The sequence below is a fragment of the Vigna radiata genome, chromosome 8, assembly GCF_000741045.1.
Source record: "Vigna radiata var. radiata cultivar VC1973A chromosome 8, Vradiata_ver6, whole genome shotgun sequence".
NCBI classification, from domain to species: Eukaryota; Viridiplantae; Streptophyta; class Magnoliopsida; order Fabales; family Fabaceae; genus Vigna; species Vigna radiata.
In genome coordinates, this window is record NC_028358.1 from 44,202,590 (window position 1) to 44,226,273 (window position 23,684).

General features: G+C 30.7%; 4 protein-coding genes across 10 annotated transcripts in view; 2 read left to right on the forward strand and 2 right to left on the reverse strand.

The window, feature by feature from the left end:
* Positions 1-3,424, forward strand: part of LOC106770723 (B3 domain-containing transcription factor VRN1) — a 10,946-nt gene extending 7,522 nt beyond the window's left edge. Inside the window, exons 1-6 of one of the 3 annotated variants that reach the window (XM_014656517.2) lie at positions 1,406-1,617; positions 1,755-2,250; positions 2,353-2,489; positions 2,572-2,845; positions 2,935-3,017; positions 3,099-3,424. In XM_014656517.2, coding sequence (XP_014512003.1) covers positions 1,543-1,617; positions 1,755-2,250; positions 2,353-2,489; positions 2,572-2,845; positions 2,935-3,017; positions 3,099-3,338 — 1,305 coding nt within the window. In that variant the 5' untranslated portion in view covers positions 1,406-1,542 and the 3' untranslated portion in view covers positions 3,339-3,424. Of the gene's footprint in view, positions 1-1,405; positions 1,618-1,754; positions 2,251-2,352; positions 2,490-2,571; positions 2,846-2,934; positions 3,018-3,098 lie in introns of those variants that run through there. The other 2 variants (XM_022784918.1, XM_022784917.1) reach the window with 2 other exon arrangements.
* Positions 3,425-3,773: 349 nt separating this feature from the next.
* LOC106772623 (glycerate dehydrogenase) lies at positions 3,774-7,138 on the forward strand. The gene is made up of 13 exons (XM_014659150.2): positions 3,774-4,047; positions 4,166-4,249; positions 4,397-4,537; positions 4,977-5,098; positions 5,271-5,352; positions 5,583-5,655; positions 5,729-5,820; positions 5,921-5,995; positions 6,077-6,184; positions 6,277-6,354; positions 6,456-6,500; positions 6,597-6,711; positions 6,891-7,138. The coding sequence occupies exons 1-13, from the start codon at positions 3,925-3,927 to the stop codon at positions 6,911-6,913; spliced, it is 1,161 nt and encodes a 386-aa protein (XP_014514636.1). The 5' UTR covers positions 3,774-3,924; the 3' UTR covers positions 6,914-7,138.
* A 1,287-nt stretch (positions 7,139-8,425) lies between these two features.
* Positions 8,426-10,980, reverse strand: LOC106770835 (pre-mRNA-splicing factor syf2). 3 transcript variants are annotated; one of them, XM_014656652.2, is made up of 6 exons: positions 10,819-10,980; positions 10,454-10,603; positions 9,983-10,197; positions 9,660-9,900; positions 8,993-9,129; positions 8,426-8,900 (listed from the first exon to the last, which is right to left on the reverse strand). In XM_014656652.2, the coding sequence occupies exons 2-6, from the start codon at positions 10,575-10,577 to the stop codon at positions 8,673-8,675; spliced, it is 945 nt and encodes a 314-aa protein (XP_014512138.1). In that variant the 5' UTR covers positions 10,578-10,603; positions 10,819-10,980; the 3' UTR covers positions 8,426-8,672. The 3 variants fall into 3 exon arrangements, with proteins under 3 accessions (XP_014512138.1, XP_022641506.1, XP_014512140.1); XM_022785785.1 differs by having other exon boundaries at positions 10,454-10,648; XM_014656654.2 differs by having other exon boundaries at positions 10,728-10,980.
* Positions 10,981-12,927: 1,947 nt separating this feature from the next.
* On the reverse strand, positions 12,928-17,047 carry LOC106769906. 3 transcript variants are annotated; one of them, XM_014655705.2, is made up of 5 exons: positions 16,822-17,047; positions 16,158-16,343; positions 14,813-14,959; positions 14,085-14,296; positions 12,928-13,945 (listed from the first exon to the last, which is right to left on the reverse strand). In XM_014655705.2, exons 2-5 carry the CDS (start codon positions 16,288-16,290, stop codon positions 13,187-13,189), a joined length of 1,251 nt encoding a protein of 416 aa, XP_014511191.1. In that variant the 5' UTR covers positions 16,291-16,343; positions 16,822-17,047; the 3' UTR covers positions 12,928-13,186. The 3 variants fall into 3 exon arrangements, with proteins under 3 accessions (XP_014511191.1, XP_014511190.1, XP_014511192.1); XM_014655704.2 differs by lacking the exon at positions 16,822-17,047 and adding an exon at positions 16,655-16,815; XM_014655706.2 differs by lacking the exon at positions 16,822-17,047 and adding an exon at positions 16,514-16,647.
* Between the last annotated feature and the right edge of the window lie 6,637 nt (positions 17,048-23,684).

Sequence of the window (23,684 nt, forward strand, 5' to 3'; positions counted from 1 at the left end):
AAAGTTATAATTTTTAGAGACAGAGAAGAATCAGGTTCTCCTACGTTTTCAGGTTATTGGTATTTCTCAAACAGTGGTTACCAGTTACAACTGTAACATGCTATGCTTCTTCACCTTTTGATTTGTTTTTATTGTTTTAGATAATTCAATTCCTGAATGCAAAGAAAGGGAGTTAGAGAATCACTTCAGTGTCTGCATCAAAGCTAAGGATTTCCATTCTGTGGTAGGATTAATTAGATGGGAGTTTTAGAAATGCAAACATGTTTTGTGTCATGTGACTGATCAGATTCAGTTTGTATTATGCAGAGTCTTCCAAGGGATTTCTTAAAAAATCATGGGATTCATCGTTCAAAGGCAGTGACCCTGCAAGTTGGGGAAAGATCATGGGATGTGAAACTAGACTCTTACAGTAGATCCACCAGTGGTTGGTCTGAATTTATTAGAGAGTGCCAATTGAAGTCTGGAGATATTTGTCTGTTCGAGTTGATCGATAAGAAGAATATTGTGTTTGAAGTTACCATTGGAGTATGCATCGAGTGATGTTTAATGTATGTTTTTTTATAAGTAAGTGTTTGGAAAAATTATAACATTCTTAAAACGATGCATTTTTTATTATTAGATTTTCCATAATTAAACATATCGATATACCTATAAAAGCTTTTGCAATAAAAGGAAACACTAAAGACATGAAGCTGTTAATTTTATGGTAAAAAAAGAATAGAGTAAGTTACTTTGTTATGTTTGAAAATGAGTTTGGCTGTTATAAAATTGAACATGTGGAAATATAAACTATAAAGAGTTAATTTAGCCTCTTGTTACATTCAATATTATTTTTATTTTATTTTTTTTTAAATATATATAATTTAATATTTTTATAAATATTTTATTATACTTTCTATCACATAAATTTAAAATGTGTGATAATATTATTTTATTAAACATTTTGAATGTAATGAGAAATAATAAATAAGCAATATGAAGAATCAGAAAGGACAATGATACAGACGAAAGGAACTGTGAAGCCTGTCTGCGTTATTTTGGGTTCCGTGACAAACATAATTATGTTTTTATGGGAAATGATAAATATAGGTTGCGGCATATCAGGAGGTGAGCATATAGGACTGACCAATGCTATGATCCTCCTCTCTATTTACTTTTTATCATTGATGATAATAGTTTCTTTTCAAAATAACGGCTGCATCAGTTTTCTGACTGGGTGAATTTGAAGAAATTTAGAAAAACATAAATAAATATATATATATATATATATATATATATATATATATATATATATATATAATGTTAACGTTTTTACTTTATAATTGTTTATTGTTTATATCAGCATTTACACAAAAGTAGTTTGATCCAGATATAATCAAGGGTCAAATTAAGAATATAGTCTTTTCACTTTCCAAGGAATCATCCTTAGGAATTTGCAAAGTGAACAGTTGTATGCATTTATTGTTCTATAAATCATAATTTAAAAGACATCCTCAACTTTCTAACATATGAAAGTTCCAAACCCGAGTTCATCATCGAACGATGTCTTCTGGTGATGGTAATGTCATTCACTTCTTCAAGAAAATTGATGAAGATGCACTTCGAAACGGGGATCTGGTAACTATTTATTCATTCTTTTTAAAAATCTTCCATTTATCACGTACCTGTTTTACTCAAGATTTTGAAGAGGTGACTCTCATTTTCCATTTAGTATTATGCTAATGATATTGACTCTGTTTAATATTTCACGACAGAGAATACCTCGGAGTTTTGTGAGTAAATACTGGCAAGATATATCAAATCCACTGCATCTTCTTCTTCCCAAAGGTGCTGAATGGGAAGTGAAGTGGAGAAAAGTTGGTGCTGACATTTGGTTAATTGATAAATGGAAGAAATTTTCAGAATTTTATTCTCTGGATGAAAATTATATCTTGATGTTCAAATATGTGGGTATGTCTCTGTTTGAAGTAGTGATACTTCGTCAAACTGGCTTGGAAATTATGTACCCTTTAAAGGAAGCGACTTTAGATAATGCAGAGAATGGTAATGGTCATTCTCCATTACACTTCAAGAAGACAAAATCTTCTTTACCACGTTGTCGTTTTCTCAAGAAGGTGAAAACCAACTGTAGAAACCCACCTAATATCTCTGAAGATGTTGCAAATAGAAGTGGTCCATCTCGTAGTATCAAGGAGGAGTTAATTGAACAACATGCAAATGGTTTTCATAGTACAAAATTCCAAAAAAGAGGTGAGATGTTGGATCTTTGTTTTTTTTCTGTTATTTTTCAAAATCTTGAAGATCCTGTAACCCTTTGTTCTTTTTTTTTTTTTCACTCTAATGTTTCAACAGGTACAAAAAGAAAACCATCTGAGTGTAGTTTTTCAACTAGAAGTGACACTGCTATGGAGAGAGCTGAATCTTTCCGCTCTGAGAATCCCTTCTTCATTCGTAAAATGCAACGATCATATATTCAAAGAGATATGATGGTACCCTTCTCCCAAACAATCAAATCATATTTATAATAATTAATTTGTATTTCTGATGTTATTTATATTTAAATTAACACAGGTGTTGCCTAATAGTTTCATAACAGAAGATGAAGAAGATGAGCATGACGGTGTTACTCTTTGGACATCTGAAAGCAGACCTTGGCATGTTGAATTTTATCGGAATAATACTAGTAACCAAATAAATTTTACTATTGGATGGAAGGATTTTGTAAAGGATAATAACTTGCGACTAGGGGATGTATGTGTTTTTGAGAAAATCAAGAAATCGGGAATTTCATTCAAAGTTATAATTTTTAGAGACAGAGAAGAATCAAGTTCTCCTAGGTTTTCAGGTTATTGGTATTTCTTAAACTGTGGTTACTAGTTACAACTGTGATATGCTATGTTTCTTCACCTTTTGATTTGTTTTTATTTGTTTTAGATCATTCAATCCCTGAATGCAAAGAAAGGAAGTTAGAGAATCACTTCAGTGTCTGCATCAAACCTAAGGATTTCAATTCTGTGGTAGGATTAATTAGATGGGAGTTTTAGAAATGAAAACATGTTTTCCATCATGTGACTGATTAGATTCAATGTGTTATGCAGAATCTTCCAAGGAATTTCTTAAAAAATCATGGTATTTGTGATTCAAATGCAGTGATCCTGGAAGTTGGGAAGAAATCATGGAATGTGAAGCTAGACTCTCACTTTAGATTCACTACTGGTTGGGGTCAATTTATTAGAATGTGTCATGTGAAGCCTGGAGATGTTTGTCGATTCGAGTTGATTGATAAAAAGAATACGAAGATTGTGTTTCAAGTTACCATTGTAATATGTATCAAGTGATGTTTTTCTCTCTCTATATTGCTTTTGAAACCTATCTAGTTTAATGTATGTTTTTTAAAGGAATTTGACATTAATGAAAGTTTATTTAAGAGGTGTATTTTTTATTATTTGTTGTATGCTTTTCCCTAATTTTTAATTTGCATTTTACATCTGTTTTACAGGAAAAATAAGATTCTTCCTCACTATTGGGTAATAAAATAGAATTAATAATTGAAAGTTATATAAAATTAATGAAAATGGAAAGGATAGAGAACAAGAATTTTGATAACTATGATATGAGCCACAGACATAAGGTTATATTTGTCTTTAAGGAAATAGAGTAGACATTATCCTAATGAGAGGCCCAAAGACTTTCCAACCACAGCCTCATCCTATTTTGTTTTGTGTTCACGTTATCTCGAAGTGTTCGAGGACTTTCACGTCGAAGTCGTCTCCATGCAATAATTCTATTGGTCACAGATAAATTACTATGCTGCACTGATGCGCACTGGATCATCAGTCTCTAACATTATAAGCAAACACAAACTGAAATTATTACAACCTCAACTTCCACTATCCATAGCCACTTCACACTTTTGCTGCCTTCATGGCCAAGCCAGTGTCCATTGAGGTATGGAATCCAAATGGCAAATACAGAGTTATCAGCACAAAATCAATGCCTGGAACACGTTGGATTAATCTTCTCATTCAGAATGATTGTCGCCTTGAAGTAATCATACTTCCTATGTTTCTTTTTATACCATGTTTCTTGCTTTTGTTCAGACACCTCCTAAGCATGTCTATGGTTAAAATTTTGATTCTTTGTTTGTCTTGCACGTGTTTTACAGATATGTACCGAGAAGAAAACGATACTGTCAGTTGAAGACATCATTGCTTTGATTGGTGATAAGTGCGATGGAGTTATAGGACAGGTAACAGTGATAAATATATCGGAACATCACACTGCAAATTGATGTAGTATTATTTGTTTGTTTTATAAAAGGAAAATATCATTTTAGTTCTGGTGTGGGTTTTTATTGGTTTTGGCTTGGTGGGTATTTGATGGAGTTTCTTTGCAGTTGACCGAAGACTGGGGAGAAGAGTTGTTCTCTGCTTTGAGCAGAGCTGGAGGTAAAGCTTTCAGTAACATGGCTGTTGGTTATAACAATGTGAATGTTGATGCTGCAAACAAGTATGGTGTTGCTGTTGGAAACACTCCTGTGAGCTATATCTTTTCTTCCCTCTTTTTGATGTTACTGCTACATTATATATTGAATGTGTATCTTAATTTTTGTGAATTGAGGATTTTTTTTGTTGCTTTTATTGGAATATAAAGGGTGCAGCAAGGATTACTAAAATGCTAGTTCATATGTTATGCTGAAGTGATTTTAGGCATAGTTTGGTTGAACTTTTTATAGGACTTGTAGAAAAAGAAAATAAGAATGTAGAATTAATTAAGCTTTTCTCGTAACTAAAATAACTTGTGCACTTAAATTTATGGAATTTCTTTCGTTTAATTTTTTCAAAAGATCATATGTACAACTTGATTTTCTCATTCTATTTTCTTTTCATGGAAGTCTTACTGAATTTTTTTAGCAAAAGATGAAGTGTTAAACTGAAGAGGGTGCGTTTGTTGTAACATTATGATTTTATTTGTAGGGTGTGCTCACTGAGACAACAGCAGAGTTGGCAGCTTCGCTGTCTTTGGCAGCTGCTAGAAGGATAGTTGAGGCAGATGAATTCATGAGGGCAGGACTATATGATGGATGGCTTCCTCATTTGTATGAAAATTATATTTTACACATTACTTTTCTGTTTCATGATGTGAACAGTAATGTTAAATACCATGAAATTTTTATTCATCGTTCTCTGTCAGTTTTCATGCACTGAATTGCAAGTAACACACTCTTCAGAAAGCTGGAATAAACTGCTCTTGCCTTGTTTCTGTGACAGATTTGTTGGAAACTTGCTCAAGGGACAAACTGTTGGTGTAATTGGAGCTGGTCGTATTGGATCTGCTTATGCAAGAATGATGGTAAATTTTCAATATGTTGCAATCGCACATTGATTGTCTCTCCCATATCAGGTTCATTTGATTTAGCTGTATGCTAAACTTGTTACTCATAAATATAACCACTGACATATTGATTTCTTCACTTGAATCTTCTTTCATGTCTAAATTGTTTAGAGAGGATCTGCAAGAAAGTTCATTATATAGCGTTTTTGCTTTGGTGATGACAATAAAGTTCCTTTCCTCTGCATCAGGTTGAAGGGTTCAAGATGAACCTAATCTACTTTGATCTCTACCAGTCCACACGACTAGAAAAGTTTGTCACAGGCATGTTTCTACCAATAGTGTAAACCAAATTACTGTGAATTGTGAACCAATAGTTATTTTTTACCTATTCCAGCTTATGGTGCATTCTTGAAAGCAAGTGGTGAAACCCCAGTGACATGGAAAAGGGCATCATCCATGGATGAGGTCCTCCAGGAGGCGGATATAGTATGAATTTGATTTATAAAGTTTAATGTATTAGCAGTAACTTGTTACATTTGATTATTCCAACTCATATGTTTTATCATGGGTGCTCGTGCTTCTACAGATTAGTCTCCATCCTGTGTTGGATAAAACCACTTATCATCTAGTCAACAAGGAAAGACTTGCTAAGATGAAGAAGGTAATTAATTTTGCTCTCAATTATTCACAGAAATAAAGTGATGCAAATTGCATTTTGCTAATGATGATGCCCTTGTTACAGGAAGCAATTCTTATAAATTGCAGTAGAGGGCCTGTTATTGATGAAGCTGCACTAGTGGAGCATTTAAAAGAGAATCCACTGTTTCGAGTAGGACTTGATGTGTTTGAGGTAACTGACCTTTTTTTGATCTCTGAATAATTGGATTCTATATTTCAACAAAACCATCTTTTAAGTCTTTTTGAAATTGAAACTTTTATTAGGACGAGCCCTACATGAAACCTGGTCTTGCAGATTTGAAGAATGCCATTGTGGTACCCCACATTGCATCTGCCTCCAAGGTAATGCTAACACTTACATTATGCTGAAGAGTTTTCTGTATTAAATTAGTCTTTTATGGTTGACTCACTTTCAATTATTTGATGTATATGTTTTCTTGCAGTGGACCCGTGAGGGAATGGCAACACTAGCAGCTCTAAACGTTCTGGTACATGTTTCTCCATGTAGGACTTATTTCTATGGTAAATGAAAATTCCAAGTATCTTGTAAAACTGATTGTATTCTTGAATTATAAAATGTGCAGGGTAAGATTAAAGGGTACCCAGTATGGTTTGATGCCAATAGGGTGGAACCATTCCTCAATGAGAATGCCCAGCCACCAGCTGCATGCCCAAGCATTGTCAATGCAAAAGCTCTGGGTAATGAAATCTTGTTCACTTTATTAGTTCAATTTAAAACTAGTTTTATGCAAAGTTATTGTTAGATTTTAGAAAAGATAAAAAATAAATTTTTGTTCATAAATATTGGTTGAAAAGTTTATTCAAATAGGAGGTAGGTCCTTCTAATAGGACTTCCATGTTGTCTTTTTTATATGCAGGTTTGCCAACTTCAAAGCTATAAACACACATGGTTCAATCCTACAAGGGCCTACAATTGCAAAAATGACCAATTTTTGTGTGTTCAGTTGGGCTCTGTCGTTAGTCTTTACTTTTCGTGTATGATGAATGACATTGTGAATACAAAGACTGTCACCTTAATAACAGCATCATGGGTTTGTAGCATTTGAAACATTAATTAAACATAAAATGAACTTATACCTGAGGATTCAGCTTATTTTCTTCAGAAGAAAAGAGGAGAGAGTTCTGGCATGTTTGAATAACTCGCTTGTAGTCTATTTAAGATTTTTTTTGAAAAAAAAAAAAATCAGGATTGATCAAAGGGTTATCTCACAAATTTGGAAAAATTGGATATTTTCCAAACATTTTACAACATTGAAATAGTTAATGCTTAGCTCTAGTCAAATTAAAGTTTTCTTTCGTTGGTGTCAGTGTATACGGTCAAATGTTTCGGAAGAGTTTTATTCGAGTTAATTGACCAAATTATTTGTGCTAGATTCAATGTTCATTATAGTGGTCATTTCCTTTTTGAAAATTGCAATGAAAAGTGCCTCTGAAACAAACGTCTAGTTCATTATTGTGGTGATTTCTGTCGCTTAATTTGCCTCTGAAACAAACATGAAAAGTGGTAACATTTCTTTTAAAAGAACAAACGTCTAGTTTATAGCATACATAATTGGGTGAGCGACTAATTTACAGATAAAATAAGTCTCAAGAGACTAATTTTTTCCATATCAAAAACACCAAAATCCTAAAAGTTATGACATTATTTTTTTCTGTAAACTCAACATTCGTTTGACTTGTAGAAATGATTCAGTTTTAGAATGATGTGTCATCATAGTTCAGTCTGGGAGTTTCATTGAAATGGGTTTTGATGGCTATAGTAATTTAGGTGTAAAGAACTGAGTTCATATTTAGCTTCGAACGTGAGGCTACAAGCTAAATGTGTGAAAAAAATATCCAATTCCATCTTACCAACCCCACGTTGGAGGGTAGATAAATAGGTGTTTTTATTAGAAAATAGATCCAGATTTCCTTTAACTCAATAAAATTCCATTATAAACTAAGTAATCCATACAACATAACCAATTTCATTCTAGGATTTCCAATCCATTTCATTCAAATCTTTCCTTCAATCCAAACATCAAAATGCATACATGATCCCAAAGGAAAGGATGGAGGAAGATACCTATCTCCAAACAGACTCAGGCTTAAATATACGTGGGGAGGTATAAACTCTCCTTAGAAACAGCATATTTATGTACTGATGAGAACATTTTTTGTTATAACTTAAATATATTGTTTTATATGGTTCAGTTTTTAAAAACTGAACTTAATAAGTTTTCAATTCAATTAACTATAGTTAACTGTACTGTCTTGCGTTGATATAATTTCTTTTAATTGTTGAATAAATGTATAATAATTGAACAATTGAACATCATAACCAGTAAAAAACAAGTTATCTTTAACATTTTGGGAATAATGTATGATTACATTTACTTACACTTACGAAATATAATAAAACAACAAAATCATGGATATCTCAATTATTTGTTATTAAACTTGTAAGCACATCTAAATTAACACCAATGTAGCGAAAGATTTTACATGATCAAATCAAGCATACACTACTTGAAGTTCAAAATGACTCCAGATGTGCATTGCAGAGTATTAGACTATAATATTACATGATCAAAAGGCACTCTAAAAAGTGCAATCCACCATTGAGAATTTTCGAACAATTTTTATTTCACCACATAACCTTAGTCAGGTAATGCAGTTCCTCGCTCAAGATTATTTTTAATCTCCAACGTGTATTTCCCAAAGGCTCGCTCGATTTTCTTGTTGAAATGCTCATTACGGTCATTGATTGAGTCGATATCCTTCTCTTCGTGAAACCTTCTTCTCCTGCTAAATGACTTGCGCTTCTCTTCCCTATCCTTGAGCTCCTGTACCATTCTGTCAACCTTCTCCTCTGAGATTTTTGGTGCCTAAAATGAAAGGAAAGACCGCTAGTCACAAAAAAATGAATGGTAATGGAATGCAAACATTGAAAAAATATATCAATGTTTTGGTAGTATACCTTTCCGTACTGGAGACTCGAAGCATCTCGGTAGAACTCCGGATCAGCCTCTTTCATTCTATTATATTCTTCTACATCGACTTCAACATTCTTTGTCCGCTTTTTGTATGCATTGTATAATGACTTCTGATTGAATACTGATAAAATAGAATATTATTAGATTCATTCACTACTCTACAATATGAAAATTCGCTGGGATAATTTTTCAATCAATTACACACAGAGATAATAAGGAATCTATTTCTCGTAAGATAGAACTCTCCTTAGATCTCAAATAACGAGAATGTAAATATCCGAAATTATATGTAGGAGTATTGTATGGTTAAAAAAATATCTAGACAAATATTTGATTTGAGTTTTTCTGTCTAAAAAGTACTTTTAGAACTTTTTAAGTATAGAATAACAACAACAATCGAGCCTTTCCTCACTGGGATTTTAGAAATAGCTCATTTCTAAAAAACTGTAAAGCTAAACATGCAAAAATCTTTACTTAATCTAGGATAATTTTCTAAGGAAAAGACATCATAATGAACTCTAAAACTCAGGTTTGAAAATCTGAATTTTTTTAGAACTGCATTGGAGCTTACACACTAATAGAATAGTACAACAATCTGCATTTATACACAAGCCAGCCACAAAAATAACATACTGAATGTACAGAACATACCATCCCATCCGAATGGAGCAGGATCCTTCTCCCATTTCTTGTATTTTACTTCTGCTGCTTCCTGTGTGTCAAGCATATATGCGTTTGTCATATCCAGTCCATTTGCATCAAGAAGTTTTCCAATCTTTTTCTTCCTATCCTCAAGCCATTTCTGTTTTGAAACACCCCTAGATTCGGTTGGAGCTTCCATCCTCTTTTTTTCAGCAGCTATTTCAATTTGATTACGTTTTTTTGCTTCTTGCTTCAAGGAAAACAGAACAACAATCTAAGGTTTTCTTGAAATAAAAAAATTCTTATAAACAAGGGACTTTTCACCACTTTACCATTTTGGCTCTCAATTCCATCCACTTTTTCTGTCTCCCAGAAAGTTTTGTGTAGTCAGTCTCTATTTGCTCAGCTTCCTGTTCAGGAGGCTGGTCAGGGTCACTGTCAGTGTTTTCTTCAAAATTGGGTCCGTCATCATGTATTTCCTCATCCGCGTGTGACTCGTTTGGGATGTCTTGCTTAGAGTCACTTCCACCACTAGCTTGCCCAACTTCTGATAGACATCGAAAACGGTATGTAAATATGGATAGTTAAACTTAGCACTAGCATCCTATAACAAAAAAATAGGACAACTTTTTAGCTACGAAAGAAAAAAATCAAGATAATTAAACAAAAATTCTGTAATCTTAGTTATCCACTTACTTAGCACAGTGACCATTTCCGGGAAAACAACGGTCCAAGAAGGAATTTAGATATGAACATAATCAAATAAATAGATAACAGTACAGTTAGTAGAGAGAAACACCAACCAGATTGTCGTTGTTGCGACCTAATTTTGGCTTCGGCTATCACTCTAAAACAGTAATCACTGCATTCATGAAAAGGGTTACTAGCATTCCGGCAATCGGGATGCACTGCTCGTTCCCCCGACATGTCGCGCAGAGAATTTATCCCTTGATCTGTTGCGTTACCGCATAGCAAGCAAACACGTTTTCGTCAAAACCCTAATGAAACCTCTTATTTCAAAAATTGAAAGCAACAAGTAGCGAAAACAGAAATTGGAATTGAAAGAACATATATTACAGGTGAAATCGAAATAGAGGAATCTGTTGTTGCTTATTGTTGAGTTCGCACTTCGCAATGAACATTAAACGAAAGAGAAGAGAATACGAACCTTAACGACGGAAGAAAAAGAGTTTGGAATGGGATTCGGATTTGAAGATTATTGGTGGCAATTCAATCCCGCACCCAGGTGATTGGTACGTTGTTCTCAAACCAATTTGGGATTAGGTTTGTGTTATTCTCTAATGTAGTGCTATGACTTTATTTGGATTCTTAGCTAGTATTCTTGATTTCATCCCTTAAAATCATCTCTTTCTTTTTAATTTATCTTTTAATATTTAATTTATCTTTTAATAACAAATAAAAATATTGTAATATTATCTTTACTTAAAATCCGTTTTTTTTTTTATAATTCTATAAATATTTCTTATAAAATTTTAATATTTAATTTTTCAAAATTTTCATGACTAAATAACTTTAGTTCAATATGATATATCTATTAAAAATTAAAACGATGCTACCAAATCTTTTTCTTACCATAATTAACAATGTTTATTACCATTTTTACTAAACAATGTAACCAATATTTTTTGAAAATAATATATTAGTAATCATTTTTATATTTAAATCATAATAATAGATTAATTTTGAAAACTAAAAAAATAGTACTCATACATATTGCCACATGTATATAAAAAGATTTAAACTTATTTTTAATTTGTGTGTACCAAATTAATGAAAATACTTATCAAAATCTCAATGGACAAAACAAATATAATGTTGGAATACTCATAAATAGAATGAAGACATTTTACAATAAAAAGAAAACTTATTCCAAATCAATTATTGTTAAGTAGAAAATAATATATATTTGATAATATTCTAACTGGAATTATTTATAAATAAATAATAAAAAATAAATAAACTAGAGAGAACATATAAGACAAAGAAGCAATGAAGATATAAAATAAATCCACCAAACTAACCTATCATATAAAAAAAACTGTAACTTCTTTAAAAATATGTTTTAATCATATCAAACAAGCAATATAATTAATTTTAACAAAATTTAGAGTCATAGATTTTCGTTTACCACTGAATTTACATTCCTAACTTGTTTTACACAAACAAATTATAAATATATATAGTAAGGGCACATAAATTTAAAGTTTAAGTTTTATAGACATTATAACCTTACATAATATTTAAGATCCTAAAAATATAAAAAAATGTAAAATGATTTTATGCATTCATTAAATGTGTTATTGAAGTAAATTTATTTTCTTATGATTCCAAAAATAAATTTAAAAGACGTTTACAAATTTCTAAAATACTTCTCAGAAATTGATTGAAAAGTGTCGGCATATCTAGTCCAAAATTCCACTCTTTCGGAATTTTTTTAAAATTTATATTATATCCAAGAATACGAAAAAAAATAATAGGATTAAATATATTTTTAATCCTTATATTTTGGAGTGATTTTATTTTTAGCCCCTCTTTTAAATTAAAATACAATTTACTCATTCAATTTTAGAAAATCCTAGTTTTAGTCATTTTTACCAAATTTTTGTAACTTTATTTGCTGTTTCAAATGTGTTTCTTAGTTCAAATGCTATAATAAAACGTACTTGAAACAAAAAAATAAAGTTAAAAAAATTTGATAAAATGACTAAAAGCAGAGTTTTCTAAAGATGAAGGTACCTTAATTCGAAAGAAGAACTAAAATCAAATTTAACCCAAAAAAATATAAACAGTGAAGATAGAAATACCCATCAGCTACTTGGTTTTGTCTTTTTAATGCAACAGCCTGACGAACCATTATCATCCTTTGTTTACGTATTGTCCAAAAGTTATTTTCTGCCCTGTTTTATTCACATTTTTTTGTTTTCAACTACCATATAAACAAAAAAAGTAATGATTCTTTGACAAATAAATTTTTTACAACATTTTTCCAATTACCATATAAACAAAAAATAATGATTCTTTTATAAATATTTTTTTACAATATTTTAAATTTTTTACAATATTTTAAATTGCATAAATCATTTTAAAATAAACACGTATAGCTTTCCAATATCAAAAGACTTTGAAGCATTCAGTCAACAAGAAAAAGAAGAAAAGCAAAATCCCTTTCCTCATTCTCACCAACCAAAACATAAAAGCATATAGTGTGAAACACCGACCACATTTTATCATGTGAATAATCGAAAAAAGAAAGGTATAAATTTTACAAGGAAATAACATAAAGTCTTGAATTTGTCGTTACATGACTACATTTTCAACCCAATGTTGTTGGGATATTTAAATATAAGTAAAAATAAATGAAAGTACAGTTTAAAAATGTGCATGTGTGGGTGCAATACGTAATGATATAAAACCTTGCCTAGCTTAAAAATATACGTGCGTGATGCGTTTATTGAGTTCAATATTCTACAAATTAAGCAATACGTAATGAAAGAGAAATGGGCTTAGCGGTTTGATTACACTAGTCCATCTAGAAAAGATTTGCTATCTAAATGATCAACCTTGGACCTCAGTAACATGATGTTCTTGTCCAAATCAGAAGACCTGAGCTGAAGCTCGCTTAATCGCTTTCTGATCTCTTCAATCCTTGTTTTGATATCCGTTACCTCTTGTTCTTTCTGGGATAAACTTTCAAGGTTTGATTCTAGCTCTTTGTTCAGTGTTTCCACTTCACGGTCAGAGTTAGCCTTTGCCATTTCTGCTACTTGGTGCTCATCGATCAGTTCCATGCTGTCAGCAATTTCATCAACTATGCTTCGCAACCAGGCCACACGAAGCTGTGCAGATTCTACATCCTTAATAATGGCCAACAATTCCTTTATTTTAGACTTTGTCAACTCCATAATTGGTGTAGATTGTAGCTCTTGGACCACAAAGCACACACACTCCACGTAATATGACCGCATCACAACTGATTCTAAGTGGCAGCTAGCTCCTATATCACCATACTTTTCAAAGATGGATCTCAGGATGGGAGCAAAGCTTTCTTTCACATGGTATTTTCCGACAGGGACACGTGCCTCGGAAACCACCGACTCGGTCTCCTCGCCGTCACTGTCTTCGTTGTCATGGAGAGCACCAGAGAAGCAAAACTTCATGGACCCACCATCTGGTTTAGTGATACCTCCCATCTCATAAACAGAGGTGATTGGAACGACTTTTTGTGAAGCATTTTTGTCCCCATTCTGCTTTGGTTGGACCTTGTTGTTGGTAGTCTTTCAATGAAACAATGACAAGAGACAAGTCAGATATATGCTTATTTGGTTTGCTTGTATTAGGCCATAATATAAACAGAAATTTTTGACTGAAGAAAATGCTAGGTTTGACCAAAAAGGAGAAAAGAGAGGCCACTACCATGACATCAAGGACATGTATTTCTCCAGAAACCGGTATTAGCTCGTTTCTTTTTGAATCCCCTTTTGTCTGTTCAGAATAACTCGATAATGGCGATGAAGCATCGGAGAGATAAATAGCTCCAATTTTTGAGGGCGGAATGCTGTCAAGAACGGGGAGTTCTGGCTTAGGACCAACCTTCTTTTTCCTGTCAAAGTTCAATGACATGGTACCTGCAATTTAAAACAATACTCAGAATAGCAATAAGAAACATATTGATAGTGGAAGATCCGAGGTATTCCAAGTAACATATTTGACTGGTCAAACAAATTTAGCAGGCTGCTAGCGGTTTTCTTAACCACCATTCAAAGTTGAATCATAGATAAATAATATCATGGTGGCCTGAAGCGTGTGGTCCATTCGTATTATAATATATAATCAATGTCTATATTATCATTGCAGTATGAATGGCATTAACTATATATTTCTTAACTGGACAAACCAATTACATATATGGTGCAGGTTTATACAATAATGGACTGTGTAATGGTTAAATTGTAAAAAGCATGTCACAGATCTTTTTCTGAAAGAAGATAAAATCAGATAAATGGAGAAATCTTGCTTTAAAATTCTCTGAGATCAGAAATTCAACACAATTCACAAGTTATTAAATAGATTAATATGGGAAAATTTTCACCGAATTTATATCACAGAAATCCTTAAATGGCAGATAAGAAATGGAGGGAAACCTGGATCAGCCCCAGACATTCTTTTCTGGCAGTTGTCATCACAGACATGGTATGGGTTAGATGCTTTAGGGCAACCTGAGGAGGGCCTGCGTTTTCCGTCATTCATCTTTTTCCCAAGTTCACCATCTGTAACACTTCTGCGATAATCTTTGAAAGAAAAGAAAAAAAGACAGATCTTACAAGTGTTCAGGCATTGGCAACTAGGCATTCCCAAATATATATCCATTTAAATTTGAAGTATTATATATCTAATTTTTCATGCACTAAGTATAATAAATTTGACATTGTAATTCAACTAAATCGCCCTACTTTTTACATAGTCAGTTCAAAAGTCAATATTTTTATCATACAATGTAATTTGCAACTAGGCATCATATAAAAAACTTTTACACTATCTATCGATGTACTTAAATTGAATCTTTAAAGCTATTTTTATTTTATTTTTTTGCGTGCGGGGCTCAGTATAAAGTTTCAAAGAAAGTTTATGTGTGTCTCTCTCTCTCTATATATATATATAAATAAACAAGTCAAAACAGCCTCAGAAAAAAAAGACAAATGTCCATAAAGTGCGCAAGAAAAACAGACATGCAGAACAGGAACATGTAGCAGAAAGCAATTAATAGGATTGAAAGCAGTCAATTTTTCAGGCATTGATTGCATTAACAGTTGGATGAAGATGGGACAATTAAAGTTTTGAACGGTTGTTCTAGGTTTGATTTGTTGAAATAAAACATGAGTATCAGTCGGTTTTGAGTTGTTCAATTATGAATGAAGAGGAAACTAAATGCAGAGAACAAGGTTTGAAAAAGTGGTCAGTGATCGCAGTTATTGCCGAAAAGTTAACTCACTAGGACTACATCACCATCGCAATTGCAGCCACATCTGCCTGCAATTTCCAGTGTTAAAGGCCCCAATCCACAATGTCTTGGATGAGCCACATCTCAGATCAGGCGCTAACGAGTGGTTGGGAATCCTCAGTCTATAGGTATAACGATACTAATGATCAAGGATGTGTGTTCTACCAAATGATCAAGGATACTAAGCCAAAATCAAGATAAATCTCACTCTTTCTTCTCATTTTCTTCGCCAAAGAGGCGACATGAGGTGAAAAAACATGACGGAGACTACAAATTTAAAACCTTGGCCAGAATCAGGATCCTTCTTTTATAGGTGAGTAAAAGGGACATCATCCCAATTAAACAGTTCACTCTATAGGACAAAAGAAGTGATTTTTAGAAAAGAATGCCACAACCCAAATCCACAACTTGTGCAAAATCAGATTGATGCCCGAAATAGACTGATAGCAGTTAATGAGAAAAGTTGAGGAAAGAGGAAAAGAACTGACCAGAACTCTTTTTATTCTTAGTTGACTTGCCAGGCTTGGTTTCCTTGATCCTTTGCAAGCAAGCCTCGGTGCATTCATGGTAGGGATTAGGAGCATAAACACAGTTTTGTATAACTCTTCCGGTCTGAGCCATCTCTTTCTGAGTGTCCCCTGCCTCACCTTTCGTATCAACCGATCGTACTGTGACTGTTCCATCCAGTCAATAAAAACTCAATTAACCAAAACTAATGCAAACATGTCCCGTTAAAATCCTACTAAATAGGGCAAACCAAATTCGCAGCCAAGCCTTTGCAAAACACAAATAATATAATCTAAATCATAGGCGAAACAAGAAAAGAAAACAGAACTAGACCCACTTATGTTTTTAAAGGTTGTCTTTTTTTAATGCATGCACGCCCCTTTTAACTCAAACAGAAATCCTATAGCATTTTCAGGTGAAGAAGTTGATCTATGGAAATTAAAGAGTGCGAGAGAAGGAACAGGACGAAAGCACGTACAGCAGAAGGAGACACCCATGAAAGAGAAAAGAAAAACAGAGAGAAGAAACGGGGAAGAAGGAGAAAAAACGAAGGATAGATAAGAGATTGAAAAGGAAGAAAAGTAGCAACGAAAGACAGAGACAGCGTTGTTGGAAAGTTGAAGTGGTAGGTAGGTGGAACCTTACCCGAATCTCAAATGTAGAAGTGTCTGGTTATCACTTTTTTGTGTATAGTTTCATTGAGGAAGCAAGGAAAGAGAGAGGGGAAGCGTTGGTTTTTTGACTATGCAGGGGTGACATTAGAATTAGAGAACTTTTTGAAAGTCTTTGACCGTAGCAGCATAGAAATAATATAAAAAGAAGCAGGAGAATAGATGAGGACGGAAGCATGCAAATGCTAAACCACTTTCGATTTGGATGGTGGCAATGGCAAGACAGAGAAGAAAACAACCTTTGAAAATTTGTCAAACATCTAGAAACTCACGTGTTTTGCCGCTTCGTACGTGTGAAAACGTTTACCTCTTTTTGAGTTGTCATAGACCAATTGCATCTCTTTCATCATACATCTTCTTTTTCTTTAATTATTATAAATTATTGCAACTCTAGGTTGCTTTCCAGTTTCTTCTAATTTTTTCTCTTCCTTCTTTAAATGAAAATTTTAAATTAAGATTATTATTATTTCTCATCTCCATTTTTTTTCAGCTATGTTACTGTAATGGTTGTTTTCAAGAAACTGTGTGGGTCCCTGCAGAAGATAACTTCCTCAGGCCAGGTTTTGCTGCCATCATCAGCGACCATAGAACTTGAACATTTTAACCTGGTTATATTTTCAGTAATCGAATTTGAGATTGCTAAATTAAAATAGTTATATATATTATTTATACTTAAATATTCATTTATATTATGTAATGCCTTTTTAACTTTTTAATGAATTCAACGATGGCGCATACATTTTTTGACATCAACAGAATTATCTTTTACACAATATATTATGTTTTCACAATTTTAAAATTTAAAATATCAAAACTATTTGACAATTTAAAATAATTTTAATTTAGCATGTGATGTTTTCGAAAATTACAGAAAAACATGAGACATTATTACAGAAGTAATATCACACACACACACACTGTTTTCTTTAATAATTTTTAGGTGAAAATTCTTTCTTTTCCCTTTGCCTTTTATAAAAATATTAATTAGATTTTTAATTTTTATTTGATTCAGTTTTTATTTATGTGTTTTTTATATTAATTTTTTATTAAAATTTATACATCAAATTACTTTATTTAAAATTTTAATTATTTAAATTAATTTTATTTTTTAAGTTAAATGATTATATATATTTATATTTAACTGAAAGTTAATTATCTCCAGCTTTTGTTGTTGCGTGTGATGCTACCACCAACCCCCGAGCTCATTCACATGCTCCTTCCACCTCCTTCTTACACATTTCTTTTATCGTATAATATTTTTAATTTTTAAATCATTTCAGTACTTTCAAATGTATTTATATATATATATATATATATTATACATGTAATTATTGACATATTATTAAGCTATTTAGAGAAGTGTCTCTCATGTGAATATAATGCAAATAAATTATTAATCGAGCGATTTCACTGAAGTTGTCTTTTGGTTTTGAGAAAATAAGAGATAAAGAAAATGAAATTAGAAATAAATTTTTAATGTTATATGTAAAACAAAAAATTTAATTTATGTAATTTAGTTTATTTAATAAAACAAATAGACTCTCAAGTCAAAACGAGCACAAATAGAATAAAATTTTATCATTCCACCAATCACGCAAAATAATTTATATTCTAAATCTCCATCTAATCTAACATCAAACCATTTTGTCACAAATTGTCGTACATGTGTTTAGGTACATGAAATTACTTTATTCAACCACAACATTTTAAAAAAATAATATATTTTCAATTGAATCTACAATTTACATGTTTTAGATTTATTAATAATGAAATAAAATTACCAATGTTAAATTATAATTAAAATAAAAGAATTACATGCTTTTAAAAAATTAAGAAAATATACTGCTAAAGAATGAGGTTGCTAACATCATCAAGTTACTGATTTTCCTTTCCCTCCCATTAATGCGGACCGAATTTGCGACTTTTGTTTAGCCTAAATTTTGAAGTTTGCCACGTTTCTTCATTCTTATTTTTCATTATCATTATTATAATTATTTATTAGTATTATTATTGCATTTCATTATATGTTTTTGGTTTTTATAATCGTAAAAAAAAAGAAAAAAACTAAAGTTTTTTAAGTTAAGTAGTTGAAGGTTCAAATTGTTATGCGTATAAAGACAAACTGTTTTTAGGAAGAGACAAGTTAGATTTACGAGATTCTTTACATTTCTTAAACAAATAGTTTTGACAATGGCATGTGTTATAAACATAGTTTGAATTAGAAGAGCTATTTGCTATGATGAATACCAAACGCAACTCCAACCAGGAGCATCCTATATATATAAAAAAAAAAAAGTAGTAAAATTGTATATTAACCACTTATCTCATAATAGGTCAGAAGTGAACTTTAAATCTAACTCAATCTCACAAAACCGAGATAAAATTTGTACTCATTTATATACTATAAATTGACCTTATCTCTAATCAACATAAAACACAAAACCGACTTATAAGATAAAATTTGTACTCATTTATATACTATAAATTAACCTTATCTCTAATCGAGATAAGACTTTTAACAATTGTACTAACGTACAACTTTTACAAAAACCATCAACTTGTCCACTCACATAGGTTCTCCATAGTTGAACCATCACTTTCTCATCTATCTATTTTGTGTCCTTTGATATCAAAAGTCATTCCTCATTAATATGCCACCTACCCATTACAAAGGATAATCTTCATCCTATTTTTAGTAGTTGTGATGAGTTGATTTTAAACAAATTTATAACAAAAACATTAATTTGCATGACCAAGTAGTTTCATCGTTTTCGACCTACTTAAGATACCATTCTGTGTATCCCATCTTCATCGGCATTGTTAAAACTAACACATTTTAGAACATGTTTTGCAATTGCAGGGAGATAATGGTTTATCTAATTTTTTTATTGTTCCAATTCCAACTTTTATTATTAAAAGACCATTATCAGTTTCATAGTAACAAAAAGATTAAATTTTTAATCCCTTTATCAAACTATGATGTGACGATTCACGTATTTTTTATATATAAATATACTTCTAACCCAAACAACTCAATTATTATAAATTTATTTATAGCATCAATTTCTGGCGTTGTAAATCACAACGCGTTTGATCCTTGTTGATTGGCCTGCATAATATATAGAGCTGCCCCTGATTCCTTCCAAATGTATGCATAAGAATAATCTTTTTTTTTTTTCAAGTTAATTACTTTCAAAGTTGTTTATTAGGGGTAAGATGTGTGTTATTGTGTATATAATGAAATAATCTATCACTTCTTTTAGGAAAATGATATTTTAACACCATTTTTTGACACCATTTTTATACTGTACAGTGTCAAAATGTGGTTAGACGATTTCAAATTATAAAAACAAATTTTGGTTTTTCTCTTCAAAATATACCTCTGCCTCAACTTTTTTAATTTGAAATCATCCAATTACATTTTGACACGTGTGCAGTGTCAAAATGGTGTCAAAAAAATGGTGTTAAAATGTTATTTTTCCTTCTTTTATACATATAAGAAAGTCTCATACGTATATGTAACAAATAGATAGAAAGAGGTTCTTTTTCCCAACCTCATTATCTATAATATGCAAGACTTCACCAAATTTATTAAAAGAATCTAAAAATCAAATTTGGAAAATTATGTGGATGGTTGTCATGATAGCTATATATGATAATCAATGCAATTAAAAGTAAAGTAGGAATTACGTACTATTTTTCTCTAATCTAATCTATAAGCTAGTAAATAAATAGTAATCTTCAAAGATAAATTTTCTTCTGTTTGTTTATCAAGATATTGAAAACACCTTATATATGTCAATATCGATTTATCCTTTATTTTCTAATCCCTGTCCATGTTTAACAGGTATTATTCATTACGTTTAATTTTTCTTATGTATAAAAAGCTTAATAATGATTAAAAAAGAAACGATGCAAACTTGTTTTTAATTATACATTGTGTTATTAAATATTATTGAAAACTATTTTATTTTTGTTAACCATTTAAGAAACTCCGAAGCTGTCAATTTTATCCAAACCTATAAATAACACATATATATAAGTTAATAACCAATGTCGAATCATTTATGTAAGTGATTATCCAGACTTATCAACATTTGACATTAGAGGAAATATCATAGTTTCTTTCTGTACCTTTTGATGGAAATAATTGTATTTTTCTATTTTAAAACGAAATATCTGCAATATTATTTATTTTGCATTTAATTATTTTATAGTGTTTACCTCTTATTTTAAATTGAAAGAAAAATTTATTTAAAATGATCTATTAATTGGAAAGGATTTTTTAAAATGAACATTTAATATACAAATTTATTTAAATAATCGAAACTCAATTTCACATACACCAACTTAACTATATCGCATGATTGAATGATCAATCACAAATCATACCGTTAGAATTATTTAAACCATGTGAATTACCTTCAAGATAAAATAATTACTGAAGTAAACTCATCAGTGATTAATTAACTTTGATATTGACCAAATTAGAGATAAAGTACGAATATCTACAATTGAACTATAATTGGGTCGATGTTAATAAAAAATTCACTATAAAACTTATAAATACATGTTTGAAGTAAAGAGGAAAACGATTTGCATCTTTAATATCTGAATTACTAGTTGAATTGACTTTGACATCAAAATGTCTTTTGATGTTTTCCGAACAATTTAAACAAATGATTGCGAGAGAACTTAAATATCAAAATTGTATTTAAATCCTAGACGAATCACCTTATTGGATCTATCGGGAGGTTACCGAGAAACACAGATACCATTGAGATATGAGTCCAACCACATTAAGGATTGACATAACTATTTATTCAAAACCTTAAAAAAATGAGTTAACGAATCTTTCATCTTTATATAGTGTTCTACTTTCTTATTTTTATCCAACGTAAAACTGACTCATACTTGAATTTACAACACATCCCACTTTAAAACCTTGAATCTGATCTATCGAAACACTAATGTTGATTTTTTAAGTTTAATTTAATTGCACTTAACGTGCTGAGGAAAATTAAGAATTGTGAGGTAGAGATTGTGTGACACATGTGAGGAGGAGTTTGAATAATGGAAAAGAAGGTTTAAAAGTAAGTAATGAATCAAAAGGTGGCATGGAGGACTTTGGTCATTGAGCGATTGCAACGTTTGAAGGACTTTTCCGACATTACAGTGGCTTTCATGTCTTTGGAACCACAATTTATTTGTGGCCTTAAGGAATTAGTGTTGTCAAACATTCAAATGTGTTGTTGAATTATGACCATTTTCATTGACATTGCATACGTAAAATCACCAAAGTCTGCACCAAAATCTTTAATATGTGGCCAAAATACATTTCATAATATTATGTCACTTTCCTTTTTATGAAATTTTTTCTCTTCTTTCTACAAATTACTATCACAATTTCTCATGACGTACAATGAAATTTCGTAACCTAACGTGATTTCTTAAAAAGAAATTAAGTGAAGGAATATACAATGCCAGAATGAATATTCAGCCTATTTGTCAAGATTGGAAAAAAAAAATACATTAGGACATTATACTTGTCATACCGTAATTTATCGATTTTAATAATTAAATTTCATATAAGTTTAGATATTTTTAATTGAATCATATATTTGTTTTATTGAATTCTCAAATTATTTTATATTTTTAATTGATGTTTTACTGTTTAATTTTTTTTATTTTATTAATTAAGTGATGTGATTATTTTATATGTGATTTTTTCACAACTAATATGATTATTATATGCTAATGAAAATACATATACGACGTGTATATGTTTATTGTTATTTTTTTATTATTATAATTATGAAATTAAATATAAATATTTTTTATAATTTTATTGTAGATAATTTTTATTTAATTTGAAAGTAATTTCATAATTAAAAAGTAAATTTAGAAAAACAGTTAAATCGAAATTTTTTTAGAAAATCAAAGATAAAACTAATAAAATAATTATTTTAATTTAAAAAAAAATATTTTGATAGTAAAATTGAAAGAAAGGGAAAAAAAGAAAATCTCCTTTATATAAATATAAATGTTATTTTATTTATTTAATTTTAGATAATAAAAAATATGAATTTTTTGGTAAATATAAAATCGTCAAATATAATACATATGAATTTTTTATTGTTTCCTTTGATAATGATATTCTCACCCTTTTTAAATTTAATAGAGCCTTAATTTTTTTATCATGATTTGAAATTATTGTAAACATTTATAAACTTATAAAAATACAATAGTTCTTATTATCTTAATAATGACACCTTGTTTCGAAAATTAAAAGTTATCAAAAATTATTATATGACTTCTAAAAATTTATAAATTGTTCTTGTTTAGAAAATTATATCAGAAAGACTTTATTGATATATTTTATATATATTGCTACACCTATAATAACATATAATTCCATATTCAAGCACCAATTTCATGTTCAACCTGTGCATCAATCTAATGCCAAAGAAAATTGATGCATTTCAAATTCACTCCAATTCAGCATATACACTGAAAATCTTCCAAAAATGGAAGTATATGTCAGAGTTTCTTCCTGTTTTTGTTTTTTGTTTTTTAGTGTTGTACACTTTTTAACATTTAATTAAATTGAGTATTACGTTAACCACCTTGGATCATTCACAAATATAATAAATAATTATGTGTTACTTTCCTACGTTAAATTGAGCATTTTATTAACCATACATTTTACACTCTCACTTTCCTACCCGTTTTATTACTTTTCTTTTATATTTAATCATTTAATTTATGTTTAAAGTAAGTAACTTAATTTAATACAATATTAAAAGGAAAAATATAGTGTTTTCTTTTCCTTTCCTA

Bases quoted from the DNA above. Each gene is read 5' to 3' on its own strand.
- LOC106769906 (XM_014655704.2), bottom strand. The intron at 14,960-16,157 runs GTCAGTTCTTTT...TTTCTTTCAAAG, and splicing joins TAAGAATAAAAAGAGTTCTG to ATTATCGCAGAAGTGTTACA. The intron at 13,946-14,084 runs GTAGTGGCCTCT...TTTCATTGAAAG, and splicing joins TACATGTCCTTGATGTCATG to ACTACCAACAACAAGGTCCA.
- LOC106770835 (XM_014656652.2), bottom strand. From the start codon at position 10,577: ATGTCGGGGGAACGAGCAGTGCATCCCGATTGCCGGAATGCTAGTAAC. The intron at 9,901-9,982 runs GTAAAGTGGTGA...TTTTCCTTGAAG, and splicing joins TGGAATTGAGAGCCAAAATG to CAAGAAGCAAAAAAACGTAA. The intron at 9,130-9,659 runs GTATGTTCTGTA...CTATTTTATCAG, and splicing joins TGCTCCATTCGGATGGGATG to TATTCAATCAGAAGTCATTA.
- LOC106772623 (XM_014659150.2), top strand. From the start codon at position 3,925: ATGGCCAAGCCAGTGTCCATTGAGGTATGGAATCCAAATGGCAAATAC. The intron at 4,538-4,976 runs GTGAGCTATATC...TTTTATTTGTAG, and splicing joins TTGCTGTTGGAAACACTCCT to GGTGTGCTCACTGAGACAAC. The intron at 6,185-6,276 runs GTAACTGACCTT...AACTTTTATTAG, and splicing joins TAGGACTTGATGTGTTTGAG to GACGAGCCCTACATGAAACC.